The 17,870-nt window shown below is 34.9% G+C and overlaps 1 protein-coding gene across 1 annotated transcript in view; it reads right to left on the reverse strand.

Annotated features, from left to right (window-relative positions):
• Positions 1-4,046: 4,046 nt before the first annotated feature.
• Positions 4,047-17,870, reverse strand: part of LOC131032837 (MADS-box transcription factor 14) — a 96,695-nt gene continuing 82,871 nt past the window's right edge. The window contains exons 4-7 of the mRNA XM_057963897.1: positions 5,047-5,088; positions 4,596-4,637; positions 4,384-4,487; positions 4,047-4,298 (exon numbers count right to left, since the gene is read on the reverse strand). Of these exons, the coding sequence (XP_057819880.1) occupies positions 4,289-4,298; positions 4,384-4,487; positions 4,596-4,637; positions 5,047-5,088 (198 nt within the window). The 3' untranslated portion in view covers positions 4,047-4,288. The remainder of the gene's footprint in view (positions 4,299-4,383; positions 4,488-4,595; positions 4,638-5,046; positions 5,089-17,870) is intronic.

A 17,870-nucleotide genomic window follows, 5' to 3' on the forward strand; every position in this document is an offset into this window, starting at 1 on the left:
TTCTATATGATTTATACCCAAGCTATCATTGTGTGAGCACTTGATGGAATAATATTGTCCCGATGTATTTTTTTGTGAATTCATATTGTAATAATGGCATATAACCAACACCTGTTTGGAATGTGGTTAATATCTTTCTATTATAATTGAACTAAATTGAAAGAAAATATTAATGAATAGTTATTAATTAGAAGTGAATTTGTATATATCATATAAGAGAGGATGTATTACCTCTATCTTTCATATATAAAATGTAGAGCTTTTTTATTTTCAAAAGAGATATTAGGGTAATCTCAAATGAACCCTCAAGGATTAGATTAGGACCTACACAATTTTTCACTTACATATGAAAATTTTGATTTTTTTTAATTTTATTTTTAATTTACAAGTGATTGAACCCAAAATCTATGTGAACAAACCATGAATTGAGTCTAACAATAATATTGGCTTGTTTATTATTCTTTTGGATTCGATCGTGTAGATTTTTACGTTGCCAACATTTCGGATCAAATGCCATGGTCCATCATCAGGGCTATAGAGCAACTCTATTGCCCTGATGATGGAGCATGGTGTTTGATCCGAAATATTGCTCTCCCACTTGCTCTATTGCCCTGATGATGGAGCATGGCATTTGATCCGATATGTTGGCAACATAAAAATCTTTTTGCTCTTTCACTTGCTCTATTGCCCTAATGATGGAGCATGTTGTTTGATTCAAAACGTTGGCGACGTAAAAATCTACACGGTCAAATCTAGAAGAATAATAAATAAATCATTATGGACAGTGTAAACTTCATTAATTGAATAATACCGGATGTGAAAAGTACAAATTAGGATTTCATGAATAACCACATACACATAGAATTCATTACTTTGGTCATAATTTTTTCTAGAGAATATAAATAGAATTTACTTCCCAATTAAACAAAATTCTAGAATAACATAGTATAAAGAACTATCCATTTAAAACCAAGTTTTTTTTTTATTCTTATAATCTACATAAAACTACAACCAATACACTTATTCCTCCAATCATTTATAATGCCCATTCCAAAGGTACCTTTCAATTTATATCAATAAATAAAACTCATAAGATTGTAATGACTAACAATGATGATGTAGAGGGATGTGATTGTTTTAATACTACATGGATTAAAATAATAAAAAAACCATAGAATCAAAGAATAGTAGATTTAATTTCTTACACTTGATGCAATCTCCTTGTTCTCAAACGTCCCTCCTCCAATGTTATGTGATAAATAATAATACTACAATATAATAGGAGATTCGTGTGGCTAAAAAATCAAACAACTATTAATCAAGCATTAATGATTCCTAAAAGGAATAGTAATAAGAACATCAATCAACAATGATCCTCCAAATATTTGGTTACAAATCTAAATTTACCTATCATTGAACACTCATATAGAATCTCCAAAAAATTAGTAGAAAAATCTATAGCAACACTATAGTGATATTGTAGGAAACTCCAATTCATTAACAAATCAATACAATTATTATAAATATATGATTCAAAGAATCCTCACACATAGGATGAATATTTGGAAGCCCTACATCCAACATAGTTACAACTATGCATTATTTAGCTCTATAAGGCATAGTCCATTCAAAGTTTTCTTGGTTACTAAGCATTATCACATGTTGATGTAATAGTTCCTACCGTGCCAAATGAAGCATCACCATAGGATCAATTGGAGGTGGCTTAAATATATAGGTTTGTTCAAAAGATTCTCCATATTGAGTAGTGGATCAATGAGATATTACAACATATTGACTAGAAGAACAAGAGAATGAATCATCACCACCACATGCCTCACCAATTTAGGTTGGTGAGAAGGTTTATATCCATATTTGAAAAAGAGGCTTCAAGGCCACATATGAAACTTTTGCCCATTCAATATGGACCCTACACCATCTTTAGATAGATTCATAAAAATACTTTTGAGTTTAATATTCCACATTTTCTCGTACTACATCTAGTTTTAAATAGATTTGTTGCATCCATATTTTCCACCATTTTTGGAAACCTTAGTTCTTAAACATTTGCACAATGATAAAATGAATGTGTGCTACTCTAAGGAAGAAATATCAAGTCAATGATGACTTTGTTAAAGTATTAAAGAATTAACAAACTCCTTTGCATCAAGTGGTATATGTAGGATAGTTTACTCATCAAGGCAAGTGATTCACTAGGGGACAGATTGGAGAAACATTCAATCATTTATTTTAAATATTGGTATAATAAGATCTATTGTTCGTTAGAGAGGAAAGCTAATCTAATAGACCTATAAAGACATTCGGTGGGCATTTCCATGAGAAAATTTAAGAAGCATTAAAAATCTTATATTTTTTTGGTTTTTCCTATTTTTAATATGCATTTTATAGCCCTTTAGAGTGAAATTAGCCCTAAATAATTTCAAAGGCTGGGAAATTCTATTAATCTGTATGTTATATTTTGATATAAAATTTCGTGAATACAAGGTTTCTAGAGCATTAAAAACAAGACATTTTAAAAACAGTGCATATAAACAAATTGATATCAGACTTTTGTCACCCAAATACCAATGGTGAATGGAGTACATGCCATTGATTCTAGGGTCATTGATAAGATTAACTATAGGTTTTCATTATTAGGTATGGATTATTCAACGGATTGTTTGAGTCAAGTATTGATTTGAAGAACTACCATCTTTAGACCACAGAAGGCATGGAAGAGAACCTTCGAGACAAAGGAATACTAAATGAATTCTTGATCATGGATTTGGACCAACATGCCCAATACATTCATTGAGCTCATGAATGAAGTATTGAGGCCTTTCATTGGGAAGTTTGTGCTATATATCTAGGTGATATATAAGTAATATAAACGAGGATCATCTGAGGCATTCGTATCGAGTATTGAGGCCTTTCACTGGGAAGTTTGTGCTGTATATCAAGGTGATATATTAAGTAATATAAACGACGAACATCTGAGGCATTTGTATCGAGTTTTGTAGAGATTCAAGGAGTAAGGCTATTTGAAATTTGTGATTTACAAGTATGGACTAACGATGTATCTTGAGAAGGTGAAGGAAATTATGGAGTGGGTGACACTTGAAAACTTGTTTGAAGCTAGCTTCCATGAATTGGCAAGTTTCTACTATAAGTTCATCAGGAACTTTAGCATTATCATTGCACCAATCACAAAAACCATGAGAGGTGACTAAGGAGTAGTTCAAGTGATCATCTATTACTCCCAAGAGTTTTGAGTTGCTAAACTGTAGGGTAATGGAGCAATCATTGTTGGCAGTTCCAGATTTTGAGAAAGTGCTTCAGGTGGATTGTGATTTGCTAATAATGCCGCAATTGGAATAATATGGAGTGAGGAAGCAAGATCAATCGTTTACTTCAGTGAAGAGTTTGAATGGCACTAAGCATAGGTATTTAGTATATGATAAAGAGTTTTAAGCCTTTGTGCAGGCACTGAATGAAGGCATTACTTGTCACCAAAGGAGTTTGTTTTGTAGATTGATCATTGAGCACTTGAATTTATCAACAGTCAAGAATCAAAGACACCTGAACTGGGTTGAATTCTTGGAGTGACACCCATTTTGCTGAAGCATATGGTAAGTACAACAATGTAGCAGACGTGTTGAGCAGGAGGAGTGGGTTACAAAGATGATTGGAAGTTAGGGTTGGAACTTATTGAAGAGTAGATTTCAGAGAGCAATGGAGTGGATGTTAGAATCTAGTAGACAATGATAAAATGCAAGATACGATATTTAGGAAGTAAGAATCGTGTATATTGCAAGGATTGATGCAACATAATTTGATCAGAGATGCATTAGAGCCCAAAATATCAACTTCAGATTATCTTCATAAAGTTTCTTTTCAAATGTTTTTGGGAAGATGCATTAGAGCCCACAACTAGATTTTTTCCTTCACATTTTAATTAGCATAAACGATACCCACCTGCTAAAAACTTATAGCGGAGAAAAATAATTGAAAGGAATTCTGACGGATTTGTTTGTTAAAAAGTTATCATAGAAAGAAAACTAAAAGACGCTGTGAAATTTGAAACCAGAAATTATTTTCAGGTTGATAAAATGTGAACATCAAGCTCAAATCATAAGCATAGACAGCAAACTAAGTGAAAGATATGTGAGTATAACAACTTTAATGGAATCTTTGGACTTCCTAATATATGATCTCATTAAATAGAGTAGGAGCTTCAGAACGCCTGAAGTAAGTTGCTGAAAACCTCATGGACCATAGAGTGCCCTTGAATTCATGACAGGCTGCACACACACAATCTCTTCATTAAATTTTATCTTATGAAATGAAGAGGAATTAGTTAGCAGAAATTACGATAATCAGAATTACACGAGATTGAGATCAGTTTGAGGCGGATCTTGTTGAGTTTCCAAATCATTGGTGACACCTTCCATGATGTCAATGTTAAAGTGCTGCGTCCGACTTTTCTCAATCTGGTCAATATCATTGATGTCAATATCATGTTTAGAATTTCATTGTGGTCAAAAGCAAAAGAAGCATTAGGCATGATGGTAATGAGGATATGGATAGCAGTCTTTTACCCTTTTCGCCAGATTAGCGTTTTCCACTGTAAGTGATTTTTCCTGCGGGACAATGGGATCATTAGCGGTTGTGATCAGAAAGGAATTTGCAGCAGTTTTGTTCATGTAGCATATAGCAACTACAATTTTTCATCAATAAAGCTTACAGTATGTTTTATTAATTAAAAAGACAATGATACAGTATTAAAAATCAAAGTGGGTAGTAGAGACACATTTCTGGATCTTAGGTAGATTAAATAAAAACAAAGAATCCGATAAACAGTAAACATAAATAAAACTAACAGGTGGCCAGTGTAGTACTAGTAAGAGGAGAAATGATGTAAGGAGCATTTAATGGTGTAAGAGCAATCTTGCATCACCCAAATCTATAACAGGTTTAGAATTTTTTTGTAGTCAAAAGCAAAAGAAGCATTATGGTGGCAATGAGGTTATGGATAGGACAGTCTTTTACCTTATTCACCAGATTTGCATTTTCCACTGTAAGTGATTTTTCCTGCAGGACAATTCAGATCATCAGCCATTCGCAAAGTAAAGTCAGTATAGTTATGATCAATAAATAATTTACTGTGGTTTTGTACATGCAGCGTATAGAAATCACAATTTTTTTTATCAATATAGCACAAAATATTTTTTACTAATATAGAAGATAATGATACAATATAAAAAATATGTGGGTGTTAGAAAGACACATTTTCAGAGTTTGGGCAGATTAAGTTCAACAAAAAAGATAAAATAAACAAAACAGAGTCTGATCAACAAAACAGAGTCTGATCAACCTGTAAACAAAAAAAAATTGATAGGTGACAAGAGTAGCACTAGTAAGAGGAGAAACATAGTCATAAAGAGCACTTTCCTCTTCTTGATCTTCCGGAGGTTGTTGAGCAGAATAGAGGAAATTGTCATTGTAAAAAAGTGTTTTGAGGATTGAAGCATAGAAACAGGACTCAGACTTGGCACGGACTCGGCAAGGGTGACTCGACTCGGATCGGGCAGGACTTGGCAGGACTCGGCAAAGTGAAAAACCCAAGAAATTTAGCGATTTTTAAGGATTTAAAACTTGTTTCATGCACCCTTTATTAAACAAACCTTAAATACACAATAACATCATCAAATAGAACTTAATTTGACACATACACAAGTATACATCGATCACATTAGTATATACTATAAACGCAAATTGTAGCTGAAGGAAACAACAACCAATAACCATAGATATATAAATAGTGTCAAATGTCAAAATATTACAAAACTCATGGAATATGAAATCCATGACATCAAAATTCAAATGTTCCAGTTCCACACATATATCAAAAGTAAAACAATTACAAGTCTATGGCTCAAAGGAGCCTAGGTCCTTCTTACAAAAGCGTCTAAGGTAGGTCCTGGATGCATCAACAGCCATACTCTCTGCCTGTGACTCCATTCTACCCTCACCAACATCAGCTATGTCTTGCTCTAGCTCTGGCTCTGACTCTACTTGCGCTCTAACCTCCTCCTCTACCATGGCTACAACCTCAGCCTCTCTATCTACCTGGTCGATCCAATCTAAGTCCTCATCACTAAAGATAGGATCTGTAGCCTCACTGATCCACTCAGATTGTGGATCAACCTCCTCTAGCATGATCAGGGTGCTATCATGGTCCATAATTTGTTTTTGTCTAAGATAAAAGTTGTAATGAACAAAGACTAGATCATTCAACCTCTCCACAGACAGTCTATTGTGCCTCTTGGAATGTATGTGCTCAAACATACTCCAATTGCGCTCAAACATATTCCAATCCTCTCTAACAAGCTTTTGATGCACCAAATGCAAGTATTACACTACCCCAATGTGATTTGTTGAAGAAATTTTACTCCTCGCTGGTTGCCCTACTATGCTCTCTTCTTTTTCCTCACAACTCACTCTTCTGCTCCTACTTTTTTAATAGAATGAAATGAGGTGCCTTTTACAACTTACAATCAAATATAAATGAAAAAGAACAGCAAGTAAAACCATTGTTTAACGTGTTTTTACTTTTTATTTTACTTTTTCGGTATTTTCCGTTGGCCGAGTCATGGACTCGGGACTCGCCGGGTCTAAGCCGAGTCATGTGACTTGCCATGACTCGGCCAAAATTTGGCGAGTCCGGGTCTGAACCACCCAGGACTCCCCGAGGGTCACTCGGCCTGTGACTTGCCGAGTTTTGGGGAGTCATGGTGAGTCACGAAACCCTACATTGAAGTGAGCGAGAAATATCTATTGCAAGGTTTGTCATTCTAAAATAGTGTTTTAAGCTACCATTTCCAATCTTTTAACCAAAGATTGAAGGACTTGACCTCAATCTTATTAACCATATTAAGAAGAATGGCATCAATAACAATTTGAAAGGCCTCTTGATCTTGGTTGGAGCCAAGAGAGAAAATTCTTGGTGGCCCTAACAAGGAGATCAAGTAGAGTTTTTATTCCTCTATTAAAGAACTTCAAATCATGAATCCAAGTGCCTTTTGCAAGAGATTTACCTAGATTGACAACAATAGAAGGTCATCAAATATACTATTGGCTAGTGGACATAACAAGGAAAACAAGTGTAGTTTTGATTAATCTGTTAAAGAACTGCAAAGCATGATTTGAAGTCGCTTTAGTAAGAGGCTAATCTAGATTGAAAGGAATGAAAGATCATCAAATAGATTACTCGCTAATTGAGAGGCCATTGTAGAGCTCTTTACTATCCCAAAATAGCCCTTGATAGAATCCCTAACCTTACAAATACTCTTAATATATAAAAAGTGCCTTGATTTTGAGAAGAGTATATAGACCAAGACCTTTCTAGACAACCAACATAAGCTCTTAAAGAACTATATGCCTAATAAGAGTTTTTCGGACATTGGTCTTGTTTAGAGCTTAAATAATCCATTTATCATTGAGATTAAATATTGAGAGAAGAACCAAACCACCAACATAATGAGGGAGGCTATGGAACCTTTATGCAAAATCCAATACAAAAATTTAAAGGAGTGTACAGAATTGTCAAAAAAAATAATTAGATTTTATAGTAACTAAAGATTTTTTTTTTTTTGCCAAAGAGGGAGGCTTAGTGATTCAATGATTTAGTTTTTATTTTCAATTTTGACAAGAAAAGTTATAACAAGCTAATAGGCGAGGTCTAAAGGTAAAGGAAATGGTCAAAATAAAAACATTTCCCAGTGATCAAGTTATTTATATTCTAAATAATCCAACCAACCAAGAATACTTGAACTAGAAGTGTGGCTGAATATGTGAAGACAAAGAAGAGCTTGTTTGATATAATTCTCATCCTCAAGAAGAGTGAGAAAATAGTCATCCACAAAATAGTAATTTCGAATATAAAACAATGATGGTAATAAATGAAATATGATTTAGCAAAGATTTACTTCAATAATGTTAAAATCTATAGAAATTTATTATAAAAATCCTTAAGATTAGTTAGCAAACCTGTCCACTTTTGACTATTCTACAATTATACAATTTAAATTACAAAATAATACAATTAGATGTTGTAAAAACAAAACAAAAAGAATAAGAAAATATTAGATTCTTCTCCCTATTATTGGATGGCTATTTATGTTTCAAGTCTATAAGTGGGGAAGGACCCTAACCCATTACATAACTAACAAAAAATATCTTAAATCCAAAGGATAGCAAAGTTACAACAGAGCAACCCTTACCATAGAACAACAAAGAAAACATACATTAGAGACTTAGAGTTCTATGACTTGGGACTAAGAGGTGGGCCATGAGGAACAAAATGAGACTTCAAGAAGAACCTTTTTTCTTTCTATGAACCACAGTCCAAGAAGAATCCTTGACAAGAGAAACAAAAAAGGTTGAGAGTTGGTTGAGCCAAATGAAGTAGGCACCGAGTTTGAGAGGGGCAATAGAGCCTAGGAGAGGAACATGATAGTTAGGAGAAAAAGAGTTTGGAACCAGAGAAGGGATTAGCCTTGTGACCCACAAAGTAGCAGCAAAACACACTCTAGCCACCACAGGAACACCCAGGGAGTGAGCCACATCAGCAAGGGGTGGTGAGGCAAAAACCACAGGGGTGGACATATGCACCAAAGAAGAAAGCGAAATTGGTAAAGAAGGTTCTGAAGCACAAGAATCTGAGTTTGAGAGTGTTGGTAAAATAGTGAGATGGCAGCTATATGCATCCTTCCACCAAGTGGGAGATGAATGAAGATAGCAAACATGAGGACAAGAAGAAGCCAAGTGCCACGAGGTAAAACAACGTCAACACCGAAAAGGGATCCCTTCATAGTCCAAGCATTATCTTCACGTGAGATCACCAAACCTAAGAGAGATATCTATTTGAGAAATATCCAATTCAACCAAGATCCTAGCGAAAGTCCTAGCAAAGGAAGTATGAGATAAAGGGCTAGTATTAAGCTACACCTTAATAGAATAACCTAGCATGTTACCAATAGACTTGTAAGTGGCAGGGCACCGAAAATGCAATGAGAGGTGGGGGAGATGGGCCTAGATAGGGGAAATATTAACTGAGTTTGCTAGAGGACTAAAGGAGGGGGTCCAAGGGCACATCGATAATGCATGAGAGTCCCATTTCCATGTGCCCAAAGAGAGGATTGCATCCTTATCATCAGTATGATCAAAGTAGACGACAAATAACTCATGAGCACATGGATAGATCTCGAGCTTACCAAAAATTAGAGGGTTCCGTTGATCTGAAATCTAGGAGTGCAACAACAGGAGTGGTAGCCAAAGTCAGATAAGGCATACTTCTCATAGTAGGAAATGTAGTTGAGCACCTCCTTAACCAAAGACAACTCTAGAATTGAGGAGGGACAATGAATGCATTTAGTTGGAGGAGCAGACGGTCCCAACGAGGGTTTGTGAAATAGTTCGACAAACAAATTTTTGAGTGGAAATGTCACCAAAGCATGGGCTTCCAGAGGAGCCTGACAAGAGTGAGGCTGGTGGGACAACTTAGAAATAGCAACAACTACGTTGCAAATAGGGGATCCAATATGAGCAAGGGGGCAACTGGGAGTAGGGGAGCCAGAGCGATCAGTGGAACCATGGTATCCATGGGTAGGAGTGGAGGGTTTGAAAATTGAAAATGGGAGGCCATGGGAAAAAGCCATTAGGTAGGAGCCATCTCAATAGAATTTGAAAATTTAAATTACAATTATTAAAATTTTAAACAAGGGGGCCACTAGGAGTAGGGGAGCCAGAGTGATCAAGAGAACCATTGCAGGTATTCGCGGGCAGGAGTGGAGGGTTTGAAAATTGAAAACGGGAGAGCAAGGGGGCCACAGAGAGTAGAGGAGACAGAGCGATCAGGAGAACCATTGCGGGTATCCCCGGGTAGGAGTGGAGGGTTTGAAAATTGAAAATGGGAGAGTAGGGGGGCTACTAGGAGTAGGGGAGTCAGAGTGATTAGGGGAACCATCGCAGGTATCCACGGGTAAGAGTGGAAGGTTTGAAAATTGAAAAAGGGAGGCCATGGGCAAGAGCCATCTGGAGGAAGCCATCTCAATAGAATTTGAAAATTTAAATTACAATTATTAAATATCTAAATAAAATATACTAAAAATAAATGAAAAAGAACAACTTATAACATAATAATTTAGTATTTAAGTTTAAAAAGTGAACATTACAAGAGAGATTAGAATGCAAATCTCATTATTTTGAAGTCAAAGGAGTATAATGATGCTAGTGATAAAGTAATTTATAAGGCAAAACATGCGCGAAGCTTTAATCTTGTTGACTCTTGGAATCTATGAGCTTAATTTTCTTCAAATTAAAATGGAATAGTTCTTTTCAAAGATGTTAAGAGCTACTTTGCATACCAATTTTCTAATTAGCTGAAAGTAAACAAGCAATCTAATATTATTTTATTTCTATAAGAAATTTCTATGAACAACTACTTAATGTCATATTACTTCGTGATGGGAAAGTAGACTTTACAGAGAGAATCAGTTTTTAACTACTAATGACTTGAAAGAATCACAAATTTTAAGATGTCAGGCTTGGATTTTGTTAGTAGGGAAATATTTAACCATGTTCATCTGACCCTTTAGATCGTGAGTTGACCTGAAATTAATCCATTCGGCTGTGCTCACAAGTACATATGTATCATCTGTAATGAAAAAAAGTTTTAAGTTAAAAAATTTATTTTTAGAAAAAAAAGTTTTAAGTTAAAAAATTTATTTTTAGAAAAAAAAAAGGGTTCACGAGACATAAAGGTTTTAGGCTTTAGTCTTGTCAAGTAGTGTAAGATTTTAAAATAAATATCTTGAAATTATTGATAGATAAATAATTGGTATAAATCTAATATTTAATAAATAAAATTTAATTGTTTTATTATAAAGTGAACATGATAAATGTGATAGAGATGTATTACATTATTTACGAAGAGATAGGAAATGTAACTCGTTTATCAAAGAAACATATTTTTTAAGGAAGAACATGATACTTCAATCATTAATTTTTTTATTATAAAGGAATGAGATCATAAGACACTCTAAAAAAATTAGAATCGATTCTACATATTAGATCAATCTAACATGTAATAAATAAATAACTATGTAATAAATATATAATATACAAACATCATCTAAGTATAACTTAGGGGGATAAAGGTAACCCCAAACATATAATGTTAGGCTAGGTACTCACATATTCGACATTTTTTACACATATGGACTTAAAATAAAAATGTCATCAATAAAATACTTGTGTACTAGCTTTCCAATTCAAGAGGATGTACAAACGATCCTAAAAATTACAATGTCATTTTAAGTCCATATAGGATCGAGTATTGTGCATACTATTTAATGGTGAAAAAGGAGCAAGGTAGGGTTGGAACCAAGACCCACTTTCTCATAAACAATGGAATACAAAGCCACAAAGATGTGAATGAATTTGACTATCTTGTCAAAGAGAGTCAAATAATACCTCAAGGCTTTTATTCCTTTGTTGCTTTGAAAAGTGTATCAATTTGAGAGGATGTCAAACTAAGACCTCAATGCAATGTAAATGTAAACAAAAAATGTTCTAATAGACATATAAAGATAGAAACCCAACAATAGGTGCAAAAAGGGACATAAGACACATAAATGCACTTATGACTGCAATTCGAGGCCGAATTCATTAAACTGTTGCACCCAAAGTGTTTCAGTCCTCTTAATTGTTCACACAAAGTTAACTAGAGCTTCCAAAGTCAATATACTTTCCCCTGTTCCAATCTAATGCAAACTTTCTTGCAAATATGAGCTTTTGTTTCTATTGATGCCAAACTTGTTGATCTAGATGAGCTAATTGGTTACAATCTGTGGTCTGGTATTGTGTTGTTACAGTGAAGTAGCAATGTGACCATGCAAATGTGTGGAATCTACTTGTGATTATTCTAGAAGGCTTACAATGATGTATCTTGATGTTTCCAGAGCTTTGGTGTTGGTTTCTTGGATCTACAATTGGTGTTTAGTTAGGTATGACTATTCTGGTTTCAATGCACAGGAATGCATTGCATTACCATACTTGCTAGTACTTAGGTATGCGGTTTAGTTATTCAGTGTTATTGGTACTTGTTGATGCTATCTATGGCATCCACAAGCACTCTTCATGGCATGTATTGAAGATTATGTAAATTTGTGATAGTATGCTTTGACAATTTTATCTTTTGCAACTGACTTATAACAATTTGGTCCATGTGGTTGCGTGTGGATCTATGGGTGATGATTTAGAATGGACTAGAAGGTGTGTTGATATGGTGTGAATCCTCACATCTCATTTTGCCTTCTATAATTACTTTGTAGTTTCTTTCTTGCAGCTTGTTTTGTATTTATGTGTTACATCCAATTAGGCCAACCTAATTGGTGTCCTTGTGGTTGCAGTTGGTATTTAAAAGTTGGAATCATTATGGATAGAAACATAAAAGTTGAATGTGTTGTGCGAAGTAAATGTGAAGCACTATAATGGTTTGGAAGTGTTACAAAGCAGTGATAAAGACAATTTCAAATATGTTTTGAATTGTGAATTGTGATCAACATTTTAGTGGATGCGGTTCTCTATAGTTCAACCCTATTGCTGTCTTTGTATTTGGAGTATTCTATCTTGCCTTGAAGAAGTTATCTTTAGTCTTTGCAAGTTTATTTTGTATCTTTCCCTAAGGTTGTACACCTTAGCTTTTCAAGTCATCTTAGGGGCATTGAGATCCTTAGCTTCTAGCCTAAACATTGTAACTTATTTATTCATATAGTGACATAGTTCTCACCATAGTTTTTCCTTGTTTGGGTTTTCTATATAAAATATTGGTGTTATAGTTGTTGGAAGCAATAATGCAGGAAAACTAAGAGGGGGGGGGTGTGAATCAGTTTTCACCAAACTTAAACCAATTAACCTCAATTGTAGATTTGATCAAGAACAACAATAGAAAAGATAAACACCACATCAACAACACACATAACATATGAGTTTTTGACATGGGAAACCCGATCAAGAGAAATATCACGGTGGGAACCTACCCACAATATGATGATACTCTGCAGTAGTATATGTAAATATTACAATGGAGAATGCACATGCATTTAGGAAGACGGTCTAGAGCTCACTACTCAAAAAAAAAAAAGGGGCAACAACCCTGGGAAGGCTCAATGCCTTACAAAGACCAAACAACAATCCAGATTACATGAACTGAAAGAATAGCATTTCCAAATGCCTGATTACAATTTCAATTAAGCACACTGTTTGCACAACAACACTTATCTACTCTTCTCCACTACCGAAGGATAAATTCACTTGTTCACACATACAGTACTCTCACAGATCATAGATACAATCACAAACACTTGTAGACACCCATCTTACATGAATACAACACTTATTTATACATATCATCAACCTTAACTTTAAGGTCAGCTCAACACATAAGACCTAATTACAAAATTACACCACATGATAAATAAATCCATAACTGAACCAATACAATGTTGGCAAGGATATAGCATGGACCCAAATCAAATCCTCGAACATGCAGCACCACCAAATATCTTGTCAAGATCATCCGCAACATGCTAAACCATCAAATATGTTGCATAACACGAAGAATACCACCGAACCAATAAAATATTCAATAATGCACACCATGATCAACATGGACCACCAAAACGTAGACAACATCAACAAGCAACGTGAATTCCACCACAATAACCACAACAACTCGGATAACAAGAATCATCATTAATCCATCACTGGAGCTCAAAAACACAAACAACAAACTGAAAGATACACTTTGTGAATTTCCAAATCATGAACCATCCGAACCGAGGACACACGTGAACGTCCCAAACACTCTCCAAGATTTGCACAACATAAGAAATCAGTTTTGGAGCAATACAATCCATAAATCATAACTCTACAATACAAAATCAGCAGAAAAACCAACCATCACACTGGATCACATAGCTCGATTAAATCACCTTACGGAACACTGAAACTCATACTAAATCAACTAGAGATAAGTATCTCAAAACCCATTAATCTGCATCAACACATCTACAACATATCACCCAAACTATCTCTCTACAACAAACCAATTCTCTGCACCATAAGAATATGTTGACATCAATGACAACAACACATTCCAAAAACTCTAATATCCAACAATCTCCCCCTTTGGCATTGATGGCAACATATGAAAAACAATCAATGCAATGAAAGAAATTAACTCCAACAATCTCCCCTGAAACCATGCACACATAGCTCTCCAACGCAGATAGATAAGACAATTTTTCATATGCTTCTCTCCCCCTTTGACAACAATGCCAAAGAAACATACAAATCATTATTCTCAGATAATCTCTCCCTCTTTAGAAAGACAATCTCTCCCCCTATAGATAAACTCACAAATCTGAACAACTGAACCACACACCAACTACTTCCCTGGAGCAACAACACCAACTCATCAATCCAGATATCAAGATAAGACTATGAAGTCCATCTGATTGATGCAACTCAATGCATCTAGTTTACAATAGGAGGGGCAATTACCCCTAACTTCTCTCTCAGATATACAATTGTATCTGTAGGCAAAGGCTTAGTGAAGATATTTGCAATTTGTTCCTTTTTAGATACATAATCCAATCTAACTTCCTTATCATTCACCTTTTCTCTCAAGAAATGAAACTTTATTGATCTATATGTTTTGTCTTAGAATGCAACATCGGATTCTTAGAAATATTGATCTAGTGTTATCCATATTTTTGTATTAACAAAATAGACAACCACTTTAAAAATTTTGTTAAAAAATGAAAATTTTACTTTAAGGCACACTTCCTGAGGCAAAATTTTGCTTGACCCTTGGATTGGCTTAATCCTCAGTCCATCCTCGATCCACTTTTCAACTTTCATCATATTCTGAGTTCGTTTGCTATGTTTTTTCTTCAATTTTCAGTATTTTCTTCCTGATGCAGGTGGAACATTTTCCTTTGTTTGCAAGTTTTATTTTTCTCTTGTTTTAGTGTTGTAGGGAAATTTTAAAATAATATCAAGTACACTTTATTTTAAACTTGTAACTTTTTATATCCCTCTTTCTTTTTTATGTCTTTTAAGTTATAGGAACTTTTTGGACAAACTACTAGTGAATTTAAAATTATAAGTTTAAAAAAGAACTTGTAATTTCTTTCAAAAGTTCCTACTTAAGTGATTTTGAGATGTAATAGGGATTTTATTTCCCTATTACATATTTTAATATTTTTGGTCACTTGTAAAGGGGGTTTTATTTCCCTATGGCAAGTTCTTTTTTAAAGTTAAGTCATTAAAACTTGTAAAGGGGATTTTATTTCCCTATTACAAGTTATTTTGACATGTCTTCTTGTTCTTTTCTCTCACAAACCCAATTTTGCCTTATGAGTGGAAAAGTGAAGTAAGATTAAAACTTGTAAAAGGGTTTCTCAAACCTGATTACATGTCTTTTGGAAGCATTTTAAACTTGTTCTTTCTTCCCAAGAACTCTACCTACGGTTTTTCCTCAAGGAGTTCGAATTTGAATCCATTTTCCTTTCTTTTAATCTGGATTTGATGGTGCCAAGTGTTGAGGGAAAGAGGCATGGGAGTTCTTGCTTCTATTTTGCATGGTTTCCTTGCCATGTTCTTGCCCTTTTCTAGGCATTTTGAACCAACAAGTCGTGGTTTTTCTTGCCACATTTTTGGCATCATTCATACCATTCTTTCAGCATCAATGGAGGCATTTTGGTCTCTCTAACCTAAATGTTTTGCTTCCTTGCTTCAACACATACCTTTGCTAGGCATTTGGACTCATTCTTCTTCCTCTTTGGATGTCGTTTTTGGTGATTAAGGTTAAAACTGAGTTTGTTAAAACATGCCTAGGATTTCAATGTTTTAGTTTTGCCTTCTATTTAAGGAGTTGATTGTTTCTTTCAATTTAGTTATTCCATTTCTTTGGAGGACATCTTGATCAAGCAAGGTATGTTTTGTTTTCAGTTTTGTCTTTATTTTATTTTTGTTGTTTTGAAATTCCTTGATTGATCATTATAGTTGTCTGTTTTGTTTTTGTTTCTATTCAAGTTTGAGAGAGATCTTCCCATTTCTATCCAAGTCTTGAATGCAATTTGAAAATTGCATTATCTTTGCCTTCACATTTCATCTTTACTTGCATTCAGGTTTTTAAAATTTGACATGTAAGATGAAAAAGTGATTTTTTTCCCTTTGGCTGAAGACTTCATCATCTTTTGTCAAAAGTTCAAGTTTCAAAGTTGTAAAAAGCTTGTTCTTCCAATTTCAAGTTTTAAAAACCTGATTACAAGTGAAGGTTTTTCCCATTCCCTTGAGGTTAAAATGAAGATGATCATCCAAAATTATTTCCTTATTCATCCACATTCATTACCCTTGTTCACACATTCCATTCCCATTATCTTTTCAATGTCAAAATTCCATTTTTCACACATTCTTCCATTTTTTCTTATTACAAGTATATTTGCATTTGGGTTTTACAAACCCGATTGCAAATATGTTCTACCCCACTTGCATACTTGTAACACATCTCCCAAGATCCGAAATTTACCAAAAGCCATGTTTCAATTGTTCCTATTTATTCACCATTTTTCTCTCAAAAGGGATAGAGTGTTTTCCCATTGAAAAGAAGAGATATGTTTCATTCGGCTGATCTTGATGTTGCTTTGACACTTCTAGATCTTCGTTGCAGCGCACCAGGTTCTTGTTCAATGACTTATTTACTGTCATCTTCCTCTCAAAAGAAGATGAAATATAAATATGATAAGTACCAAAATGAGATCTCTCCAACTCGAGTTTCCACTCACATGGAGCACATCAAAGATACAGAAATAGGGCATGTTGACATGTCAGAGTTTATTAAATGGGTGGAGGATCTCAAGGATAGCAATATGCAGCGCCTGTTGCACAACCACATTCACCATGCGTCTTCCTTTCCAGTGGCTTCCCTAGAACCTGAGTTCGTTCTTGCTTGTGCCAATCATTTTGACAAAGAGACAAGAACTATGAGGAAAGATGATGAGGAAGTGATAATCCATCTTTATGCAAACACTATTGAGAAGGTTTTCAGAATACCGCCAACACCTGTGTACATAGAGATCTCCAAAGATAGTGTAGCTGAGTACTATGCTTCAAGAGAAAAAGATTGCAAACGCCATATCGATAGATGGATCAGTGAGCCACGGGCTGCTTTTACAAGGTGGGCAAAGTACCGTTGTGATTTCAAGTGGTAAACCAAAGACAATCACTCTTCTTAGTAGGATGATGGGTTTGAAACATTATAATGTTTTTGAACCATGGATGTATAAGTTCATCATGCTCATAAGGCAGTCTCAACACATTTCTTGGGGAGAAATCATCAGTGATACCCTTTGTGAACAACTTGCAGCAGTTCCTTCCACTATGACATTCTACATGAACTCATATTTAATGTATATAGCAGCATCACTTAGACACTTCCCTAGTCTTTCTACTAAGGGTAATTTGTCATGTCCCCTCTTTAGCTCTGTCTAGCAGAGACATGTGAGTCAGCTTATTATGGGGTCGTGTAGGCTGACAGGGTTGGACAGAGACCCGGTATGGTTATTCAGTGTTGGAGACTTGGTGTTCTAGCAGTTATTGATCAATTGGGAGACATTCCTTGTTTTTAGGAGGCAGTTCCTACTTTTTAGGAGGTTTGATCATGCCCAAGGTTGGGTCTCCATGAGATGCCTCTTTGGTTTCAGTTTCAGAGAGATCGGGCTTGTTTCCTAAATTTTAGGAGC

The sequence above is a fragment of the Cryptomeria japonica genome, chromosome 3, assembly GCF_030272615.1.
Source record: "Cryptomeria japonica chromosome 3, Sugi_1.0, whole genome shotgun sequence".
Taxonomy (NCBI): domain Eukaryota; kingdom Viridiplantae; phylum Streptophyta; class Pinopsida; order Cupressales; family Cupressaceae; genus Cryptomeria; species Cryptomeria japonica.